At 38.0% G+C, this 18,581-nt stretch overlaps 1 protein-coding gene across 1 annotated transcript; it reads right to left on the minus strand.

The window, feature by feature from the left end:
* Nucleotides 1-1,105: 1,105 nt before the first annotated feature.
* Nucleotides 1,106-14,379, minus strand: LOC127643135 (glycine receptor subunit alpha-4-like). The gene is made up of 10 exons (XM_052125724.1): nt 14,255-14,379; nt 12,505-12,632; nt 8,174-8,241; nt 7,533-7,756; nt 7,043-7,125; nt 6,798-6,935; nt 6,295-6,509; nt 5,768-5,926; nt 3,558-3,668; nt 1,106-1,792 (listed from the first exon to the last, which is right to left on the minus strand). Exons 1-10 carry the CDS (start codon nt 14,323-14,325, stop codon nt 1,505-1,507), a joined length of 1,485 nt encoding a protein of 494 aa, XP_051981684.1. The 5' UTR covers nt 14,326-14,379; the 3' UTR covers nt 1,106-1,504.
* Nucleotides 14,380-18,581: the final 4,202 nt, after the last annotated feature.

Consider the following 18,581-nt stretch of genomic DNA (forward strand, 5'->3'; position numbering starts at 1 on the left):
TCAACAGTGATCAGCCAATGCATAGACCACTGAAGCCATCTATTAGCCATAGTTGTTATTTCATGGTTTTTTATTATTATTCCAGCAGATGTCACCAGAGACCCCAAATGCATGACAAATTGTGATGTTTTGACACTTTTTCAATTTCCTGAAATTAAGGTTTTTATTTAATTGAAAATGTGCTTATTTTATATGAAAATGAATGGTGTAACTTGGTAAAAGAGCTAAATAAGGTCTAAATACCATAAAATGCACAACTTAAATGTTTGTACATTAGTAAAATTTGTGTTTTTACATATCTTGGAGAAAAAAAAAAAAGTAAAATATTACACATGAATGCTCGGGTCATTTTTGACCAGCGAAGACTACAAGTGTGACTCACAAACTAGCAAGGGTTACAGAAATTTCATTGATCTCGGAATTGTGAGCGAGTTAGTTCTAAAGTTATTTGGTCGAAATAGTTCACAACTCAGTCTAAATTATTAATTAGCTAATCAGAATTAATATGATTTTTTTTTTTTTTTTTTTTTTGTCCGTTTGCAATTTTACGTCATGGAAAAGCTTTCGCCAAAAAATGGTGGGGATCATGTATCGTGAAATTTTTAAATTGTAGTTTCCATGCGTGGATGATTCATGGAAATTAATAAAAGCTTAAATCATTCAAATTTTTATGGTGAATATTTCTGAGCTTTGGAATATTTAATTGCCTAAAGATTGCTCATTTGGAATGCTATAAAATATTTACAAAATTACTTATCCAGTAGAAATTACATGGAAATGAATTGGTCAAAAGTGTGGGAACCCCTGCCATTCAAGTTGATTAGAGCTGGACATGCATGACTAGAAAACAGCTGCCTGGGGCTGTTACCAGGATTGCTGCCAATTGGACTGACTTGCTTAAAAATGTCTTGAATGACCTTGCCATATTTTTTTTAAATAACCCTTTCACATGACATCAAAATAGGCAGAGTGATTATCTCAGTCACTATTCACTTTCCTTGAATGGAACAATGTGTGGTTGAGTAAATGATGACATTTGGGTGAACTGTCTATTCAACAAGGCAGAACATTTTTAATACAATTTATTTATTTTTAACCACACAGACAGGAACACATGTTCTCAGAGCTAAATCAAAATGCTTTAAAAAAAAAAAAAATACTAAACCAAAATAGAAAATTTGTTGTATCTAGTAAACTATTCTGTAATTTTCCACCCGAACTCTGGCCTGCTACTTTTTTATTGCGCAGCAAGAGTGTGCTTGCATCTCAGGAGACCAAAGGCCAGAGTGATTCAGTCATTCTACATACAGAATAAAGGTCCACAAAGCCTCTTTGTAAAATGTATGTGGTCTTAGACACATGCATATAAGATCACTCATGCAGAGAGAGAGAGAATGTATATTGCACCTTTGCCTTTTCTAAGACCAAATGTCCTTGACAGGGGCAGGAAAACTCTGGACCCTAATTTTGACCACACAATGGTCAAAATTAGGGTCACATAATCTCAAGGTCGCAGGGCAGGGTGAATGTCCTCACGTCTAAGCACTTTGTACGTAAACCAGTAGAACACGTTGAAAACGAGGAAACTGAGAGGAAAGACGGCTCGTGAGATGGTGTCGATCCGTTTTGCTCGTTCCACAAAGCGCCAGCGGATATCAAACAGCATGTGGCCAGGGGGCAGACCCCCAAACATGGCAGCAGCCTCAGAAAGAGGCCCATCCCCAGAAAGACAGATGTCCATCCCGTAACTTATGAAGAGCAAGTCTTGATTCTGCGAGGTTAACTGCTCTTCCTGAAGATAAAAAAAGAACACAATTTTCTCAACATAGTTTCTGAACTGTGAATACATGTGCTTATGTGTAATTATACAACAGTTAGTCCGGTCCTCTAATATAATCTCTAATATGATCCTGCTTTGACTTCCTTTGGAACTATTTTAGTTGCTGGAGCAAGAATAAACAAAACTACAGGTAAAGTTTGTCAAGAATGAGAGGGAGAAAGACAGGTAAAATTTAAGCAGACTAAAGGTGCTGACTGTAAGTGATTTTAGCCGATCTGGAACTTCCACCAGACCATAGCTGTTTAATTAGCCACGCCTCTGCACTCCAAAGAGCACACACACAATTGAAGACAATTGTATTGGAGCAGATGGAGGGCGGGGATCTCGCTTAGCATTTCACCATCTGACCATGAGAGTTTTTATGGTTGGTAGGTAGAAAGTCTTCTGATTAACTAAACAAAGGATCTGACGTGACCCGTGGACATCTTTTTACCCACTTGTTCCCGGAATTTTTTGACAATTGGAGTTTGAAAAGTCTTGGCCCACTATAACATTCTGTCAATGCAAGTCTTTGGATTTTTTGATCGCACACTATGGGAAAGTCCGATCAGTTAGAAAAGTCATAGCACACTAGGTCAGAACAGTTCTAAAGGATGGCCTTCTGAAATGAATTGGAGAAATTGGAACGCCCAACAGATATAGAAAAGGAAGTCCCACCTTACAGGTAAAAGAGCAATTCACATTTTTCGAAACAGACATTGACTGTCAGTCAACTCAAGAACAAGCATGCGCATTATCTAGACAAGTTGGGAAAATTGTTGTTCTCTTTCATCATCTCATCTCTCCACTCGATGTTTCAGAGAACAGGGGTTACAGAATAAGTAACCTATGGTTTTTAGTGTAATCTAAGGTAAAGAAGCACAATTTATGACATCAGTTTTGCTGCTGATATATGTTCTTCATAATCTTGACCAACCGTTTTGGAAATTCGGTTTTTCCCCTTTCAGGTAAGTTGGAGCTGTACTTATATGGTGCTGGTTTACATAGAAAATAGCTGCCTAAGAGCAGCCAAAGAAGGCTGCAGAGTGGACTGACTCACATGCACAAAAGAATTTGATGTAACTTAAATGCTGATGTAACTTTAAATGCTGTAGGGGAGATACATATAAAGGTGCCCTCAGTAACTTTTTGATTGTATCATCTTGGACTTAAAGTGACACCTAATGGTGTGGATGCATCATCATTTTAAATCAATAGTTTTCAGTTACAAATGCCATTGTAGAAGTTCACAATCAACAACCATGATTAATTTAATCCAATAGTGAAAGTATCCAATAACAAAATGGTAACTGAGATTAAGCGAGTTGTATTCAACCTGTCATGTGATTCTAAAATGGCAGCCACCATTTGGGCACCCCTGCTCCATGTGTAAGGTTTCTGACATGAAGTGTCCTCATCTCGTATGAGTGGTCATGATTTTATACATGTGTTTCAAATTACAATTAATTTCTTAAGGAATAAAACATGTTAACTGGGAAAAAATTACTGAGTATGCCTTTAAGAATTTTTGACTTTGTTTAGGGATTTTGGAAAAATCCCAGTAAGTTTATCCATGTTTTTCCTGAATGCATAAGTGTTTCAAGAACAGTTTTTTACTCATATCAGTGTATGTTTAAGTGGCTAATGGCAGGTAATCACAGTTTTGCCTGCTATTTAATACAACCGTGATTGTATAAAATTGCTTAAATATATGTTATATGTTATAGTGTGTGTGTACCTGTGAACAAGCGCAACATTGGCCTTGGCATTGTGCATTTCTGCATGGAGTGCTCCCTATGACGTTGTTGCTTTTGTTTTTTGTCTCCGTGATTCCAGTCTGACCAGAGGCCTGAACACAACAAAAAGACAATTTATTTAAACAATAATAGATTATCTTCCCTCAACAGACTGGTCTCTCTGTAATCATGCATACTAACTTAATCTGAAACCGGGTCACAATGTACCTTATTACAAATCTCCAGTGAGCATGCACATTTTTGCTGTAAGACCTCTAATTTGTCAAGACATAACTAAGCCAGCGAGGACATGTTCTCACACCAGCAAATTCCACTCTGAACCATTTAGTGTTTAACAACTCATTTGACTCTAAGATTAATGTTCCTATGTGGAAAAAATTGTATCTATTATAGGGGAGGCTGGGGCTAGTTGTCACACTTTTCACTCCACTTATTATTTCTCAGCATAGTTTTATTTTTGAAAGTCAGTTTCTATATAAGCACACACCTTACATCTTGGCAACAAAATAGTGGGGTACAATAAAAATGTGCCAAAAAGATTTTTGAACCTAAAAAATTAAAATCATTGTCCTGAGAACAAACTTCAGAACATTTTTAAAATGTACAATCAACCTTAATTGTATAGTTGTACCTTGACTGAATGTATGCCAGGTTTTATTGTGTTCCCTTGTTTACCCAAGAGCTATTTCACATTAAATAGTTTTGTAATTTTTATATATCATTTTTATACATAGTTACTGAAATATAGCCCTTGTGACAACTTCCACATTTGACAATGAGCCCCGGTCTCCCTTATTCCATTTTTTTGTTTGTTTTTTTCTTTTTATATAACATTTTTTTGTTGGCTTCAGCTGCTCTTTCAGCTTTATGTTCCTTTTTGGACCAGCCTTCTTACACTCCTTTGTACTTTCTTAAGTTTTCCCTTTTGATTTCCAGGTTACATATTCTTAGTGATATCTTCAATATATATCTGAATATGTGTGCAAAATCAACAGTGACAGCGTATTATTTTCTTGGGGAAAAGCTTTTTTTCAGTATGGGATCTGGTCAGTTAGGTGTTTCGAGTGCTTGTGCTAAATCACTTAGTGTACAGGTCGTGTTAGTGTACATAAGATCAGATGACCTACTGCGCTGTGCCATCTAGAACCAAACTGTGTGTGTGTGTGTGTGTGTGTGTGTTTCCATATTTATGTACTCATGCACATTGGGTTGTGTGTTTTTGAATATACAGTGCATGCGCCTAAAAGCCTGAGTTCAGAAGTGTGTATGTATGTTTGCATATTACATGCCTAACGGCAACCCTTAGACAAGCGAGGGGGCACAGCACCACCAACTCACCCACTGGGACACACACACACACACACACACACACACACACACATACATATACACTGCCTCGCTGATACTGCATACGCATCCTGTCCTGCTAGGCAATGGAGGGAAGATGGAGGAGGAATAGAAAAGGACAGGATGGTGTAATGTTTATTCATTGTGCACTTTATGGCAGAGCAGTGTCCACTGTACTCACAGTTATCACAGTACAGTACTCACTATAATTTATGCTGAATTTTTATTTACAATTTATTTGTTCATCCTGATGCATAACAGTAATGAGAATGGCAGGCAAGTGTATTAATTTGTCATGATAATGCTCCTAAAATAGGACCAAAATCATTTTCTTAATACAAAACATTAGATATTATATAAAAGATTTTCATGTGATTTGGGGGGGAAATGTGACCCGCACATGTTCTTGACAGGCTTTGTCATGACAGCCACTGTCACAGAGTATAACAACACAAAACTAAATGGCCTTCAGGAAATACTGAAAATATCAATAAGGCCTATGTATAAAAAAATCTGAGTATTTACTAAAATTTAACTATAATGGGACCGTTTCAAGGTATTAAATTGTGCAGCTGCAAATTGTGCAGCTGTCAGTTTTTCTCCATTCATGTTGCCTTACAGTTGTGTGGAAAGAATACTATTATTCTGTCAGTCCAGTATAATATTTATGAGATCACGTTATACCATCCTTTATGGCATCACTGACCTTCCCTTGTCTCTGTTCTGGAGGGGGCCAGCAAGCTGCTCTCATGAAAGATCAAAAGGACACAGTGGGTGTACAGTCTCTTTAGGGCATGAATGCATGTGTGTACATGACAGAGGATAGTTTCTGATGGCCACTCACAGCTCTGCAGCGTTGTTCCTCCCGCAGTTTTCTCCTGAGTCTGAAGAATTCTTTGTGTTGCCGAGAGACAAAGTTAACAGCCGCATACTCCAGCAAAGCCGCAAAGACAAATAGCAAGCACACTGCCATCCAGATATCAATGGCCTTCACATAGGACACCTGTATGCAAATACACACACGTTTGTCCATATAACACTCACTAAAGGAATGTTCCGAGTTCAATACCAGTTAAGTTTTATCAAAAGTCAAAATGTCTGTACAGTAATGCACTTTGGATGTCTAAGGCATTGCACCAGAGTAAATGTTATAATATAATATAAGGGACGAGTCAAAATTATTGATGTGGTAAATGGTTGTTTAACTTGTATTGAAATGGAAACATTATTTTAGGCAAATCAACAGTTACTGATACCAGATGGATGGAGGAATGGATGGATGGATGGATGGATGGATGGATGGATGGATGGATGGATGGATGGATGGATGGATGGATGGATGGACGGACTGCTTTGCTTCCTCTCACCCACCTTAGGCAGTGATGCTCTGGATCCAGAGCTCTGTGTTGTCACAGTGAGAACTGTAGTGATGCCTAGACCTACACGGGCCGGGGCAGCATCCATGTTGATCCAGAAAGAGACCCATGACAGGATAACTGTTAGAAGGCTGGGGATGTACACCTGGATCAGGTAGTAACCCATCTGCCTTTCCAGATGAAACTTCACTTCTATACAAGTGAACTTACCTGGGTGAAACACACACTCATGATAAGCAGCAAAAGATACAAATTGTAAACAAATATAGCTGGGATTCCCACTACTCAGTAGGTCCTCATGGTGGCGCGATTAGTCAGCGTCAATACTCGCTGAGCTAGGCCCCCAAGTCAGGTTACTTATTAAATGTTTCACTGCAAAAACATATAAATAATAATAGTGGATTTGCAACAGCGCTATGTTGTACTAAGTACAGACTTGGAGTGCACTTAGTGCCGTACTGATGTTGAAGTGTAGTACTGCAGAGTTTAGCGCTGTACCAGTGTTGTAGTGTTTTGTACAGTATCCCAGATCTTTTTCCTCCTTCAGGACAAACTGGGGCAGCATAAGGTCATCAGCCACTTGCACTGGGCCTTCATCCAACCACTGAAATATCAGATCATTCATAGTATAGCCAACTACAGAGAGAGAAAAGAGAGAGATAGAGAATAATGGGCAGCTAAAAGAGAAATGAGAATAGAAAATGAAAGAAAACAATTGATTAGGTCAAAATGTTAAATCTTACAGCTTTCTAACTGCATAGTGCAGGTCTGTATGTCCATTGGAAAATTTTTCAGATCCATAGGACACGACAGAATCAGAGTTAGTCTGTGAGTGACAGAGAGAGAGAGATAGAGAGAGAGCTCTTACATTTCTAATTAAAGGGATAGTTCACCAAAACATTTCAAAGTTTTTCTACAGTTAAGGAAATGTACATTTACTCACCCTTTCAAAGTCATATGACTTTCTCTCCTCTGTGGAATACAAAACAAGAAGAATGTTCACACTGTTTTCCATACAGCAAAAGCATACAGTAACCAGGGTTTGCAGACTTCCCCCAAAAAAATAAAAACAGTTTAAGTATCCAGAGAGAAACAGACTGAAGCCCCTTGGGCTTAATTTCAAAAGCTGTGTGAACATCTCCTTTTGTGTTCCACAGTAGAGGAAATGTCATACAGTACATTTCTTTAATAGTTTGCAATGGCTTAAGAAAGCTCCAGGGGGCAACATTGCACCTGATGCTGTATAGCACGTTTCCATTCTGGAAAATCCTCAGCAGTTTGTTGTCAGTGGTGACCTCATGGAAGTTGGCGCCTTTCTCATTGGCAAAGAACAAGTCTGGCTTCCAGATGGAGTCCAGCATGGATGGGTCCAGATCCAGGGAATCATCTGGATACTCTTTATAAGCCAGCCTTGGGTCATTCCACTGCTGCCGTAGAAAAACGTTCAGCCGATAGTCCTGAGAATCAGATGATATTCACAGTCATACACATCTCTGCTTGGAACACAAAAGGAAATGTTAGGCAGAATGTTAGGAACACACGCCTCAGACATCATTTACTCTCGCTGAATGAAAAAAAAAAAACGAAAGTGAATGGTAACATTTAATTACAAGGGTATTATGCTATAAATGTGGTTTATGAGGACATTTGTAGTGTCCCCATTATTAAAATTGCTTAAAAAACATACTAAGTAATGTTTTTTTGGAAAATGTAAAAATACAGAAAGTTTTTTGTGAGGGTTAGGTTTAGGGGATACAATCTATATAGTTCGTACAGTATAAAAATCATTATGTCTATGGAGAGTCCTCATAAGGATAGCCGCAGCAACGTGTGTGTGTGTGTGTGTGTGTGTGTGTGTGTGTGTCTGTGTGTACCATGGTTGTCTCTGTGATGGAGCCGAAGCTGTTGATGAATATGTTGCAGGTGACATTTACAGGAGGACCTGAAAAAAGAACATCATAAAAAAACATCAACAATACTTTCTATCTGACAAATACACACACACACACACACACACACACACACACACACACACACACACACACATACTGACACACTGCATTCATGGACGAAATGTTCTAGCATCTAGCAGCCTTTCACACAGAAAAAAGAAACACACACATTTTCTCTGTCACACATTATTAGAGGACAAACAGAATCAAAAAGCCAAATGTGACTCATGCACACCATGAAAAAATACAATATTGGAAAAATTATCATTTGTGACCACCGAATTTACATTATTAGATTAGATAAACAACTGAAGCAGAATTGACATGCTGTGGCAGCTGTAGTTTCTAGAAAAAAAGAAGAAGAAGAAAAAAACTCTTACAGGGAATTGCAATAGTTTCCATGACAATATACTAGAGGATTTCAAAGGCTGTTAAATCAATTTACAAGTGATGGTTTAAAATGAAGCATTTTCATGAGCAAGTGTGTGAGAGAAAAAAAGAAAAACACTTAGCAAACCAGACAACTGTGAAATACCCCATTTAATTTACTTACATTTAAATGGGTTCTACAGATGGCTATGTTGATTTATCTTATATGTTTTCACAGCACTGCTATGCTGCGAAATATCTGCAGTAAATATTTGATTGTGGTACTTATTTATTTAACGTTAATGACATCAGAGATATTTATAGCTGATCAGAGGGGACATCCTATCACACGCACTTCAGCAACATCTCTGAGATGTAGAACAGATTTTTATGCTCCAAAATATTCTTCTAAAAATCTAAATTTGTGTTCTGCAGAAGAAAGAAAGTCACACACATCTGGGATGGCATGAGGGGGAGTAAATAATGAGAGAATTTACATTTTTGGGTCAACTATTCCTTTAAGCTCAAAAAATAAATAAAAAACAAATCAAAATTTAAATGCATTTACTGAAATCATTCACTCATCATTTATTTATTCACATTATTCACTCATAATCCTCCATTGAGTCATTAACTCGAGAAATTCTGTGACTGCATAACAGGAGTGTGTTGATCTCAAGAACCAGATCAGTTCAATTCGTGAATGCATCATTCAGTCCAATTTTATCTGTTTTTTATCTGTTTCTAACACAAATATATCATTTGTCTTCAGAAGACTTGGAACATATGGCCTACCTTTATAATTCTAGATGTTTTGTGTGTGTGTGTGTGTGTGTGTGTGTGTGTGTGTGTGTGTGTGTGTGTTTCATACAACAGTCAATGTAAAGGACAAATCTGCATGAAGATTCTTCCCATTTATTTTGTGTACCAAAGAAAAAAATATCAGCATATGTGTTTGGAACAAAATAAAGGTGAGTAAATAATGATAGGATTTTCATTTTTGGGTGAACTTTCCTTTTTAAACATAAGCTAGAGAAGACCAGTGAAAGAGAGGGAGTGATTTAGGTCTGTAGGTTAACACGCACTCAGGAAGACAGCGAGGAAAAAGAAATGGCCCTGCCGCCAACTGAGAAACTGCCCTTCGTAGATATGATGATGACAATTTTTTACAGAGGGAACTCTACAGTGAGCAGCCATATCGTCCATGTTTCTGAAATCATCCTCATCACCGTATGGGGCTGAAATTCTCTTAAGTTCTGTCATCTTGTTTAGTCAAAACAATCTATGAACATTTGATTGTTACGCTGCTACAGTTTTTACTTTTGTTCTGTGGTGATATATATTGTTTGAGAATAACCAAAATATCACAATATAGTAACAGAAAACAGTGAGAATGAATGGAGAGGATAATGAGAAGTACAAGAGTTCCAGAAGTGTTTATCCTAAAGCAGGATTCAGCAGAAGGCAATTCCAGAATAACAGAGCTTTGCTAGTGTCATTAAAAGCAGATTACTTTTTTAAAACCACAGTGGTAAAACAGACCATTTGTAAATATCATTTGTGACTCTTTACTTTGTAAAATTGTTAAGATAGCAACAAATAAAAATAAAAATACCCAAAATAAATTATTTTCTCAGCCAAAACCCATGTGATTCGCAAATGACTTTGGTGACATTTGATTCTCACACATCTGGTAACTGATCTCCACACACCAGGTTTGAATCTTTGCAGAAGCAAAAGACTCAATCTGACTCAAATCAGTTTAGGTTTATGTAGCCTGAACAGGACAAAATGAAATCAGATTTTCCTTACCACATTTGTAGGTGGTTTAAATGGAATAGTTCCCTCAAAAATGTACATTCTCTCATCATTTTCTCACACTTGTGCCATGCCAGATGTGTGTTTTTCTTTCTTCTGCAGAACACAATTGAAGATTGTATTTAGAAGAATATATCAGCTCTGCAGGGCCATTCAAAGCAAGTGATTTTTTTTTTTTTTCAATTCCAAAAAAGTTGGGGCAGTATGAAAAATGCTAATAAAAACTAAAAGGATTGATTTGTAAATTAAATTCACCTTTTGCAATATTGAAAACACTACAACTACACATTATATGATGTTTTTCATTGTGAATTACATTGTTGTTTGAAAATGTACAGTAATTTCAAATCAGATGATTGCAACATGCTCTAAAAAAGTTGAGACAGGCAATTTAAGACTAATAACAATTTGACAAGTTAAAATAACAAAGCGATGTGAAACAGGAGATGTTAAACATGTGAGGCAATCGTGTCATAGTACTCCATACTGTTTAGGGAGCCTCCAAAAACTGCCAGTCCTTCAAGAGCAAGGATCATTTGAGACTTTGCCAACAGATTCTTCAGCAAAGTATCCAGCACTTTGAGAACAATGTTCCCGAAGAAAAATGTAAAGGATTTTGAGCATTTTACCCTCTACATTGCACAATATAGTTAAAAGATTCAAGGAACCTGGTCAAATCTCTGTGCGTAAGGGCAAGACGAAAACCACTTCTGAATGCGCGTGATCTCTGATCCCTCACTGTCTTAAAAAACATCATTCATCATGGGCTTGGGATAACTTTAGTAAACTTTTGTTAGTCAGCACCATTCACTGCTGCATCCACAGATGCAAGTTAAGACTTTACTGTGCAAAGCAGAAGCCCTACATCAACACTGTCCAGAAGCACTGCTGACTTCTCTGGGCTCGGTCTCATCCTAGATGGGAAGTAGAATAGTGGAACCGTATTTTCTTGTCAGATGAGTTCCCATTTCAAATAATTTCAAAAGGACCATCCAAGCTGTTATCAGCATCAGGTCCAATAGACAGTGTCTGTATGGGCCTGTGGTGTGTCAGTGCCCATGGCTTGGGTAACTCACACATCTGTGAGAACACCATTAATGCAGACAGATATGTACAAATTTTGGAGCAGCATATACTGCCATCCAGCACCATCTTTTCCTGGGATGTCCTGGCATTTTCAACAGGACAACTTCAAACCACATACTGGCTGAATAAGCAGAGTGTGTAGGTGAAAGTTTGGCCTGCCTGTAGTCCTGACCATCTCCAATTAAGAATATGTGGCGCATTATGAAGTGTACAATACGGCAACAAAGACCCTGTACAATTGTGCTGCTGAAGACCTGCACAATGGATGAATGGGGGAAAATTCCACTTTTTAAACTTAAACTTGTCTGCAGTGCCTAAATGCTTAATAAGTGTTATTAGAAGAAATGGTGATTTTTCACAGAGGTAAACATTCGACTGTCCCAACTTTTTTGGAGTGTGTTGCAATCATCTGATTTTAAATTACTGTACATGAAACAAATATATGAAATTCACAAGGTAAACATCATATAATGTTTAGTCATAGTGCTTTCAATATAGCAAAGGGTGAATATAATTGGGGTTGTCACGGGGCAGCCAAAGCAGAGCAAACATATTTAACAATAATAAAGATATTGGCTTTACCCACACAAAGAGATGCACTAAGGTGTGGTAACCCATACCAGTTGCGAGCCATGACAATGCAATGTGACTGTATCACGTGAATATGGGACACTTTAGCAATTTGAGCGCTTCAATACAGGACAGGGGGCCTGGTACCCTTTGAGCATTTTTCTGCTTCAATACAGGACACAAAGCCTTCAATAGGGGACATTTGGCTGCCCGCTAAAATACGGGACAATAATTATGCCTAAAATACAGGACATCTTGGCTAAAACTTTCGTACTTTACAGAAGAACGTCAAACGTCATACGGGTTTCAAATGACAAGAGAGTGAGTAAAAAAAGACTGAATTTTCACATTCGTGTGAACTATTCATTGAACAGAAGTTACACTAAAGCAGTTTAGTGTGGAACGCATACCTTTAAATTTGGGTCTGATTCGAGCATCATATCCAGATGTTTTCCCCATAAGTTTATCCAAGAAATCAGATGGTGACATGGGCTTCACCCTACTGCTGGGCGATTTTAGCTCCTTACTAAACACACACCTGAGAGAGACAGACAATACACCTCAGAAACAACTGATCTTGACTCATCCACCAAACAGATTATCATATTTTAATAATTTGTGTATACAGTATATGAGTGCATGTTATTTATGAATAGGTCTGTACTCTATACATTTTGATCTATTGTCGTCTATTGTTCATTTTAATGTTCACCAGTCATCATTTGTATCAATAATGTTCCAGTTTTGATTGAATGCTTTGGGAAGAATGTATATCAATTTGAAATAACAATGTTAGGTAATCTGGTCACTAAAGAAATACTGAAGTGTAAAATGATATCATCATTTATTTAACCTCATGTTGTTTCAAACCAGTATGAATTTTTTTCTTGTGTGGAACACAAAATGAGATGTTAGGCAGAATGCAAGGGACTGATAGTCTCAGTCCTCATTCATTTTCATTATATAGGGAAGAGAACAGTTAACATTATTCAAAATTTTGCTGAAAGGTGAGTAATAATGAATAATTGAAACCTTTTAAGCCTAAATCGGGCCATTTGAATTTCTGTCCCATCTTTGTATTTTACTAGCACCCCCTTCTCCTGGACAATGTCCCTGTCTACCATCTATGTGTGACTCTAGTAAAACAGAGAGAGTTGTGACATCTCTACTGGCCTGGGCCTATTTGTGGGTCGTTGCATGTATTAATATTTCTTAAAGTATAAGTTAGGTAAAAGTGTAACATAAAAAAAAAATACAGAATGCTATTCTCACTCACACATCTCTCAAACACCATAACTCCTTCATTTTAAATCATAAATTAAATCAATTAAAGAAATTGTCTGGTCCAGTTCCTCTTCACTTTTCCTGTCTGTTTGTGAGCAGAACTGTCAAATCTGATTTTTGAATGTCTAAACTCCAAAGCAAATGGAGAATCAAAATAAGACACACAATGAATGCATGCTCAGGTCAGTGTTTGCACCCCATATTGTCATTCTGGAGAATTGAGTTGTTCTAGGTAGGGCAAAAAATTTTTAAATCTCATATGTGAATGAACATTACCACAGTTACAATGAAAATGACTTCAGACAGAGCTGTCTCTCTGTGTCAGCCTCACACTTCACAGACCCAGAACCATAAAGCTAACAAACACACAATAAACATAAGAACATTCTCTGGGATTAAAATCAACTTTTCACCCATGAAGGTTACTGAACTGCTAAACACACAAACAGCACAAGGATGTCAAGCTCATTTGTTTGTCTATTATGGTTGGGACTTTTTGACTTCTATTATATTAACTATTATTTTTTATAGTAGTTATGGATATAATTTTAATTTTTTATTTAATCCCCTAACACTGCACCTAAACCAAATTTTTTTAGGATGTTTGTTAAGTAATTTCCTTTGTGGGGACAATCGGTTGGCATTTGGTTCCCTCAACATTCCAAAACCTGATGCACAAACATACCCTACTAGAACTGTACATGGATATTTCAACATTAGTAAAAGAACAGGTCATTAGAGCCATTTTACACACCATTATACACACAAACATAATACAAACCCATATTTTATTCTTCAAAAGCAGCATCTACAAGTGTTTTACTGTAATGAAGCACTACCAGTACAAAATTATGGCACAGCAGTGGAAAAACTCACCTCACAACCCCTTCAAACATCCACCAAACCAGCAACAACTGCAACAGGATCCTCCACAACAGTGAAAACATCCTTTTACTATTCAGCTGCTCTTTTCTTCTCTCTAGTGTCCTGTGGCGAGTTCTCAATAAGCAGATGTGTTTTGGAGGGGCAGGGCGCCCATTGCAATGCACTCTGATCTCTCCACCACTGCCATCTGACTGAGCACTGCATCTCCAGACCGGCAGACTAAAAGATGTGTGTGTGTGTGTGTGTAGGGGGTCTTCCAGCTCTGTGTTTCACTCTCGTATTGGGCACATGCTAGCCTGAGGTGCAGTTATACCTTAGAGAGGGGAGAAGGCAACAGAGCGTAAGATGCGTTTAAAGACTTTTATCAGAATAAACAACTGAAACACTTCTCAACCTGAAGAGCTACAGATTCTCATACCAGGACGCAATGCACTGGAGGACAAACAGCCATCCAATCTGTCTCAACTGGCAGCTCATCTTTTTGCAGCATTAGTTAGGTAGTTGACAACATACACTCACCTAAATGATTATTAGGAACACCATACTAATACTGTGTTTGACCCCCTTTCGCCTTCAGAACTGCCTTAATTCTACATGGCATTGATTCAACAAGGTGCTGAAAGCATTCTTTAGAAATGTTGGCCCATATTGATAGGATAGCATCTTGCAGTTGATTGAGATTTGTGAGATGCACATCCAGGGCACGAAGCTCCCGTTCCACCACATCCCAAAGATGCTCTATTGGGTTGAGATCTGGTAACTGTGGGGGCCATTTTAGTACAGTGAACTCATTGTCATGTTCAAGAAACCAATTTGAAATTATTCGAGCTTTGTGACATGGTGCATTATCCTGCTGGAAGTAGCCATCAGAGGATGGGTACATGGTGGCCATAAAGGGATGGACATGGTCAGAAACCTCAGGTAGGCCGTGGCATTTAAACGATGCCCAATTGGCACTAAGGGGCCTAAAGTGTGCCAAGAAAACATCCCCCACACCATTACACCACCACCACCAGCCTGCACAGTGGTAACAAGGCATGATGGATCCATGTTCTCATTCTGTTTACGCCAAATTCTGACTCTACCATCTGAATGTCTCAACAGAAATCGAGACTCATCAGACCAGGCAACATTTTTCCAGTCTTCAACTGTCCAATTTTGGTGAGCTCTTGCAAAAATAAACAATAGCCTCTTTTTCCTATTTGTAGTGGAGATGAGTGGTACCCGGTGGGGTCTTCTGCTGTTGTAGCCCATCCGCCTCAAGGTTGTGCGTGTTGTGGCTTCACAAATGCTTTGCTGCATACCTCGGTTGTAACGAGTGGTTATTTCAGGCAAAGTTGCTCCTCTATCAGCTTGAATCAGTCGGCCCATTCTCCTCTGACCTCTAGCATCAACAAGGCATTTTCGCCCACATGCCGCATACTAGATGTTTTTCCCTTTTCACACCATTCTTTGTAAACCCTAGAAATGGTTGTGCGTGAAAATCCCAGTAACTGAGCAGATTGTGAAATACTCTGACCGGCCCGTCTGGCACCAACAACAATGCCACGCTCAAAATTGCTTAAATCACCTTTCTTTCCCATTCTGACATTCAGTTTGGAGTTCAGGAGATTGTCTTGACCAGGACCACACCCCTAAATGCATTGAAGCAACTGCCATGTGATTGGTTGATTAGATAATTGCATTAATGAGAAATTGAACAGGTGTTCCTAATAATCCTTTAGGTGAGTGTACATGTCCATTTTAGGTAAAAATTTTGTATAAGATGAATACAGGTAAAGTGGGACACTTAAGCTTTAAAGTGAGTCACAACTGTAATTCTATTACAAAGATGGGCTGCAATGTACATGAAAACATCTTTTTTGTTCCGCAAAAGAAAGGTCATACAGGTTTGGAGCGACATGAGGGTGAGTAAATTATGACAAGTTTAATTTTGGCCATTTAAGTGGTACTGTAGTATGACATTAATTATATTTATATGAATTAAATATACCATGTAGTCTTCTCAATTAATACAAGGTCTTAATATCTGCATTTATAATAATATTAATAATAGTTTTACATGTATAGTATGAGAATGTGTGTTCTTGGAAAAAAAATATGAGCAAATGAGCACAAAATGGGCTGGAAACCATTGTTTCCCCATGTTAAATCGGCAGCTTTAAAGGAGGATGACACGAATTACAAGAAGAACACGGCGAGGACATTAGAGTGGGTGAAAAAGAAATGACTGAAAGAAGAAACAGAAAGATGTCAAAGCTATGTGTGTGTGTTGAGTCACAGTGGATAACTAGGCCAGTGTAAATTTTAATGCATCTTCACTCCAGAGTGAACCAAACTAAAAAAAACTACAGACCCAGTTTCTATGTGAACACACATATGCTCAATAGTCACATTCCGTGTTCATGTCAACCAACCTGTCCAGGTTAGCATCTGCCAAATTTGTCTAGATTTACCAATGTGTGCCAAAACATTGTCTATTGTAGTTTGATTGGATTGCCCTTGATGTCAACAACAAAAGATATAGGAAGTGCTTTTTCTTCCCATTTTAACATTGGTAAGCATGTTTGTTGCGCCATCTTACCTATATGCAATTATGTGGTTTGATGCATTTTATTATTCGCATATAACGTAGTTTTTCCCAGGGTTTCCTCAACCCCATCAAAATGTTTCGCTCCACTTTTTGGGTCCTGAGTGACCCAATGATTAAGATCCACTACTTTAAGAATCTCAGAATCCAGAGGAAGTATATCAATGCAAAAAACAAAAACTGTACTTTGCTCAATGTTTGTGAGCTGAATGTATATCTTTTAAGGAATAATTCACTCCAAAATGAAAATTCTCTCATGATTTACACCCCCTCATGCCATCCCAGATGTGTATGTATTTCTTTCTTCAGCTGAACACAAACAGAGATTTTCTGAAGTATATCTCAACTCTGTAGGTCCATAAAATGCAAGCAAAAAGTGACCAAAGCTTTGAAGCTCCAAAAAGCACATACAGGCAGCATAAAAGTAATCCATAAAACTACAGTGTTTAATCCATATCATCTCAAGAGATCTAATCGATTTTGAGAACAGACCAATTTGTAACTCCTTTATCACTGCACATCTTGTCATTGCAGTTTATAGGCACGATTATGATTTTAAAATTGATTACACTTCCAAGCGCTTGACACATGCGCAGAGGAAGTTTAATTGATCTTGAAATCATTATCACCAAGGAGACTGCTGATGTCAAGATTAATAATTAAGCCACTTGAGTCATATGCATTTCTTTTCTGCTGCCTTCGTGGTTTTATTTTTAGCTTCAAAGTTTTGGTCACCATTCACTTGCGTTGTATAGGCCTACAGAGCTGAAATATTCTTCTAAAAATCTTAATTTGTGTTCTGCAGAAGAAATTCATACACATCTGAGATGGCATAAAGTTGAATAAATTATAGGAGAATTTTCATTTTTGGGTGAATTATCCCTTTAATATTAAAATTTACACCATCGGGCAGTGACAATGTACACTCACTGAGCACTTTATTAGGAACACTATACTAATATTAGGTAGGGCCATACCTTGCTCTCAAAACAGCCTCAGTTCTTCATGGGATGGATTCCACAAGAGGATGGAAACAATCATTTCAAATTCTGGACCATGTTGACATGATTACATCACACAATTTCTGAAGAATTGTCAGCTGCACATTCATGCTGCGTATCTCCCATTCTACCACATCTCATCTGGTGACTGGGAAGGCCACTGAAGTGCAGTGAACTCATTGTCATGTTCATGAAACCACTTTTTAAAAAACTTTTGCCTAGTGACAAGATGCATTTTCATACTGGAAGTAGCCATTAGAAGATGGGTAAATTGTGGCCATGAAGGAATGCACATGGTCAGCAACAATACTCAAATAGGATGTGGAATTCAAGTGATGATTGATTGGTATTAAATGCCCAAAGTGTGCCAAGAAAACATTCTCCACACCACCACCACCAGCCTGAGCTGCATTTCCCAAAAGCATTGCAAGCTTATGTTGATGGTAGAGACTAATTGCACCAATAGTTTCTATGATCTAGTTAGGCTTACTATGCTTTGGGAAAATGCAGCCCTGGACTGTTGACACAAGGCAGGATGGGTCTATGGATTCATGATGTTGGCACTAAATTGTGACCTCAGCAGAAGTCGAGATGCATCAGACCAGGATATACGTTTTTCCAGTCTGCTCAATTCAGAACTCTAGAAACTGTTGTGCATGAAAATCCCAGGAGATCAGCTGTTTACCAATATAATGTGCTTCAGCAAGGCTGAATTACAGGTTGAATA

This window comes from Xyrauchen texanus, chromosome 4 (assembly GCF_025860055.1).
Source record: "Xyrauchen texanus isolate HMW12.3.18 chromosome 4, RBS_HiC_50CHRs, whole genome shotgun sequence".
In the NCBI taxonomy this organism is placed as follows: Eukaryota; Metazoa; Chordata; class Actinopteri; order Cypriniformes; family Catostomidae; genus Xyrauchen; species Xyrauchen texanus.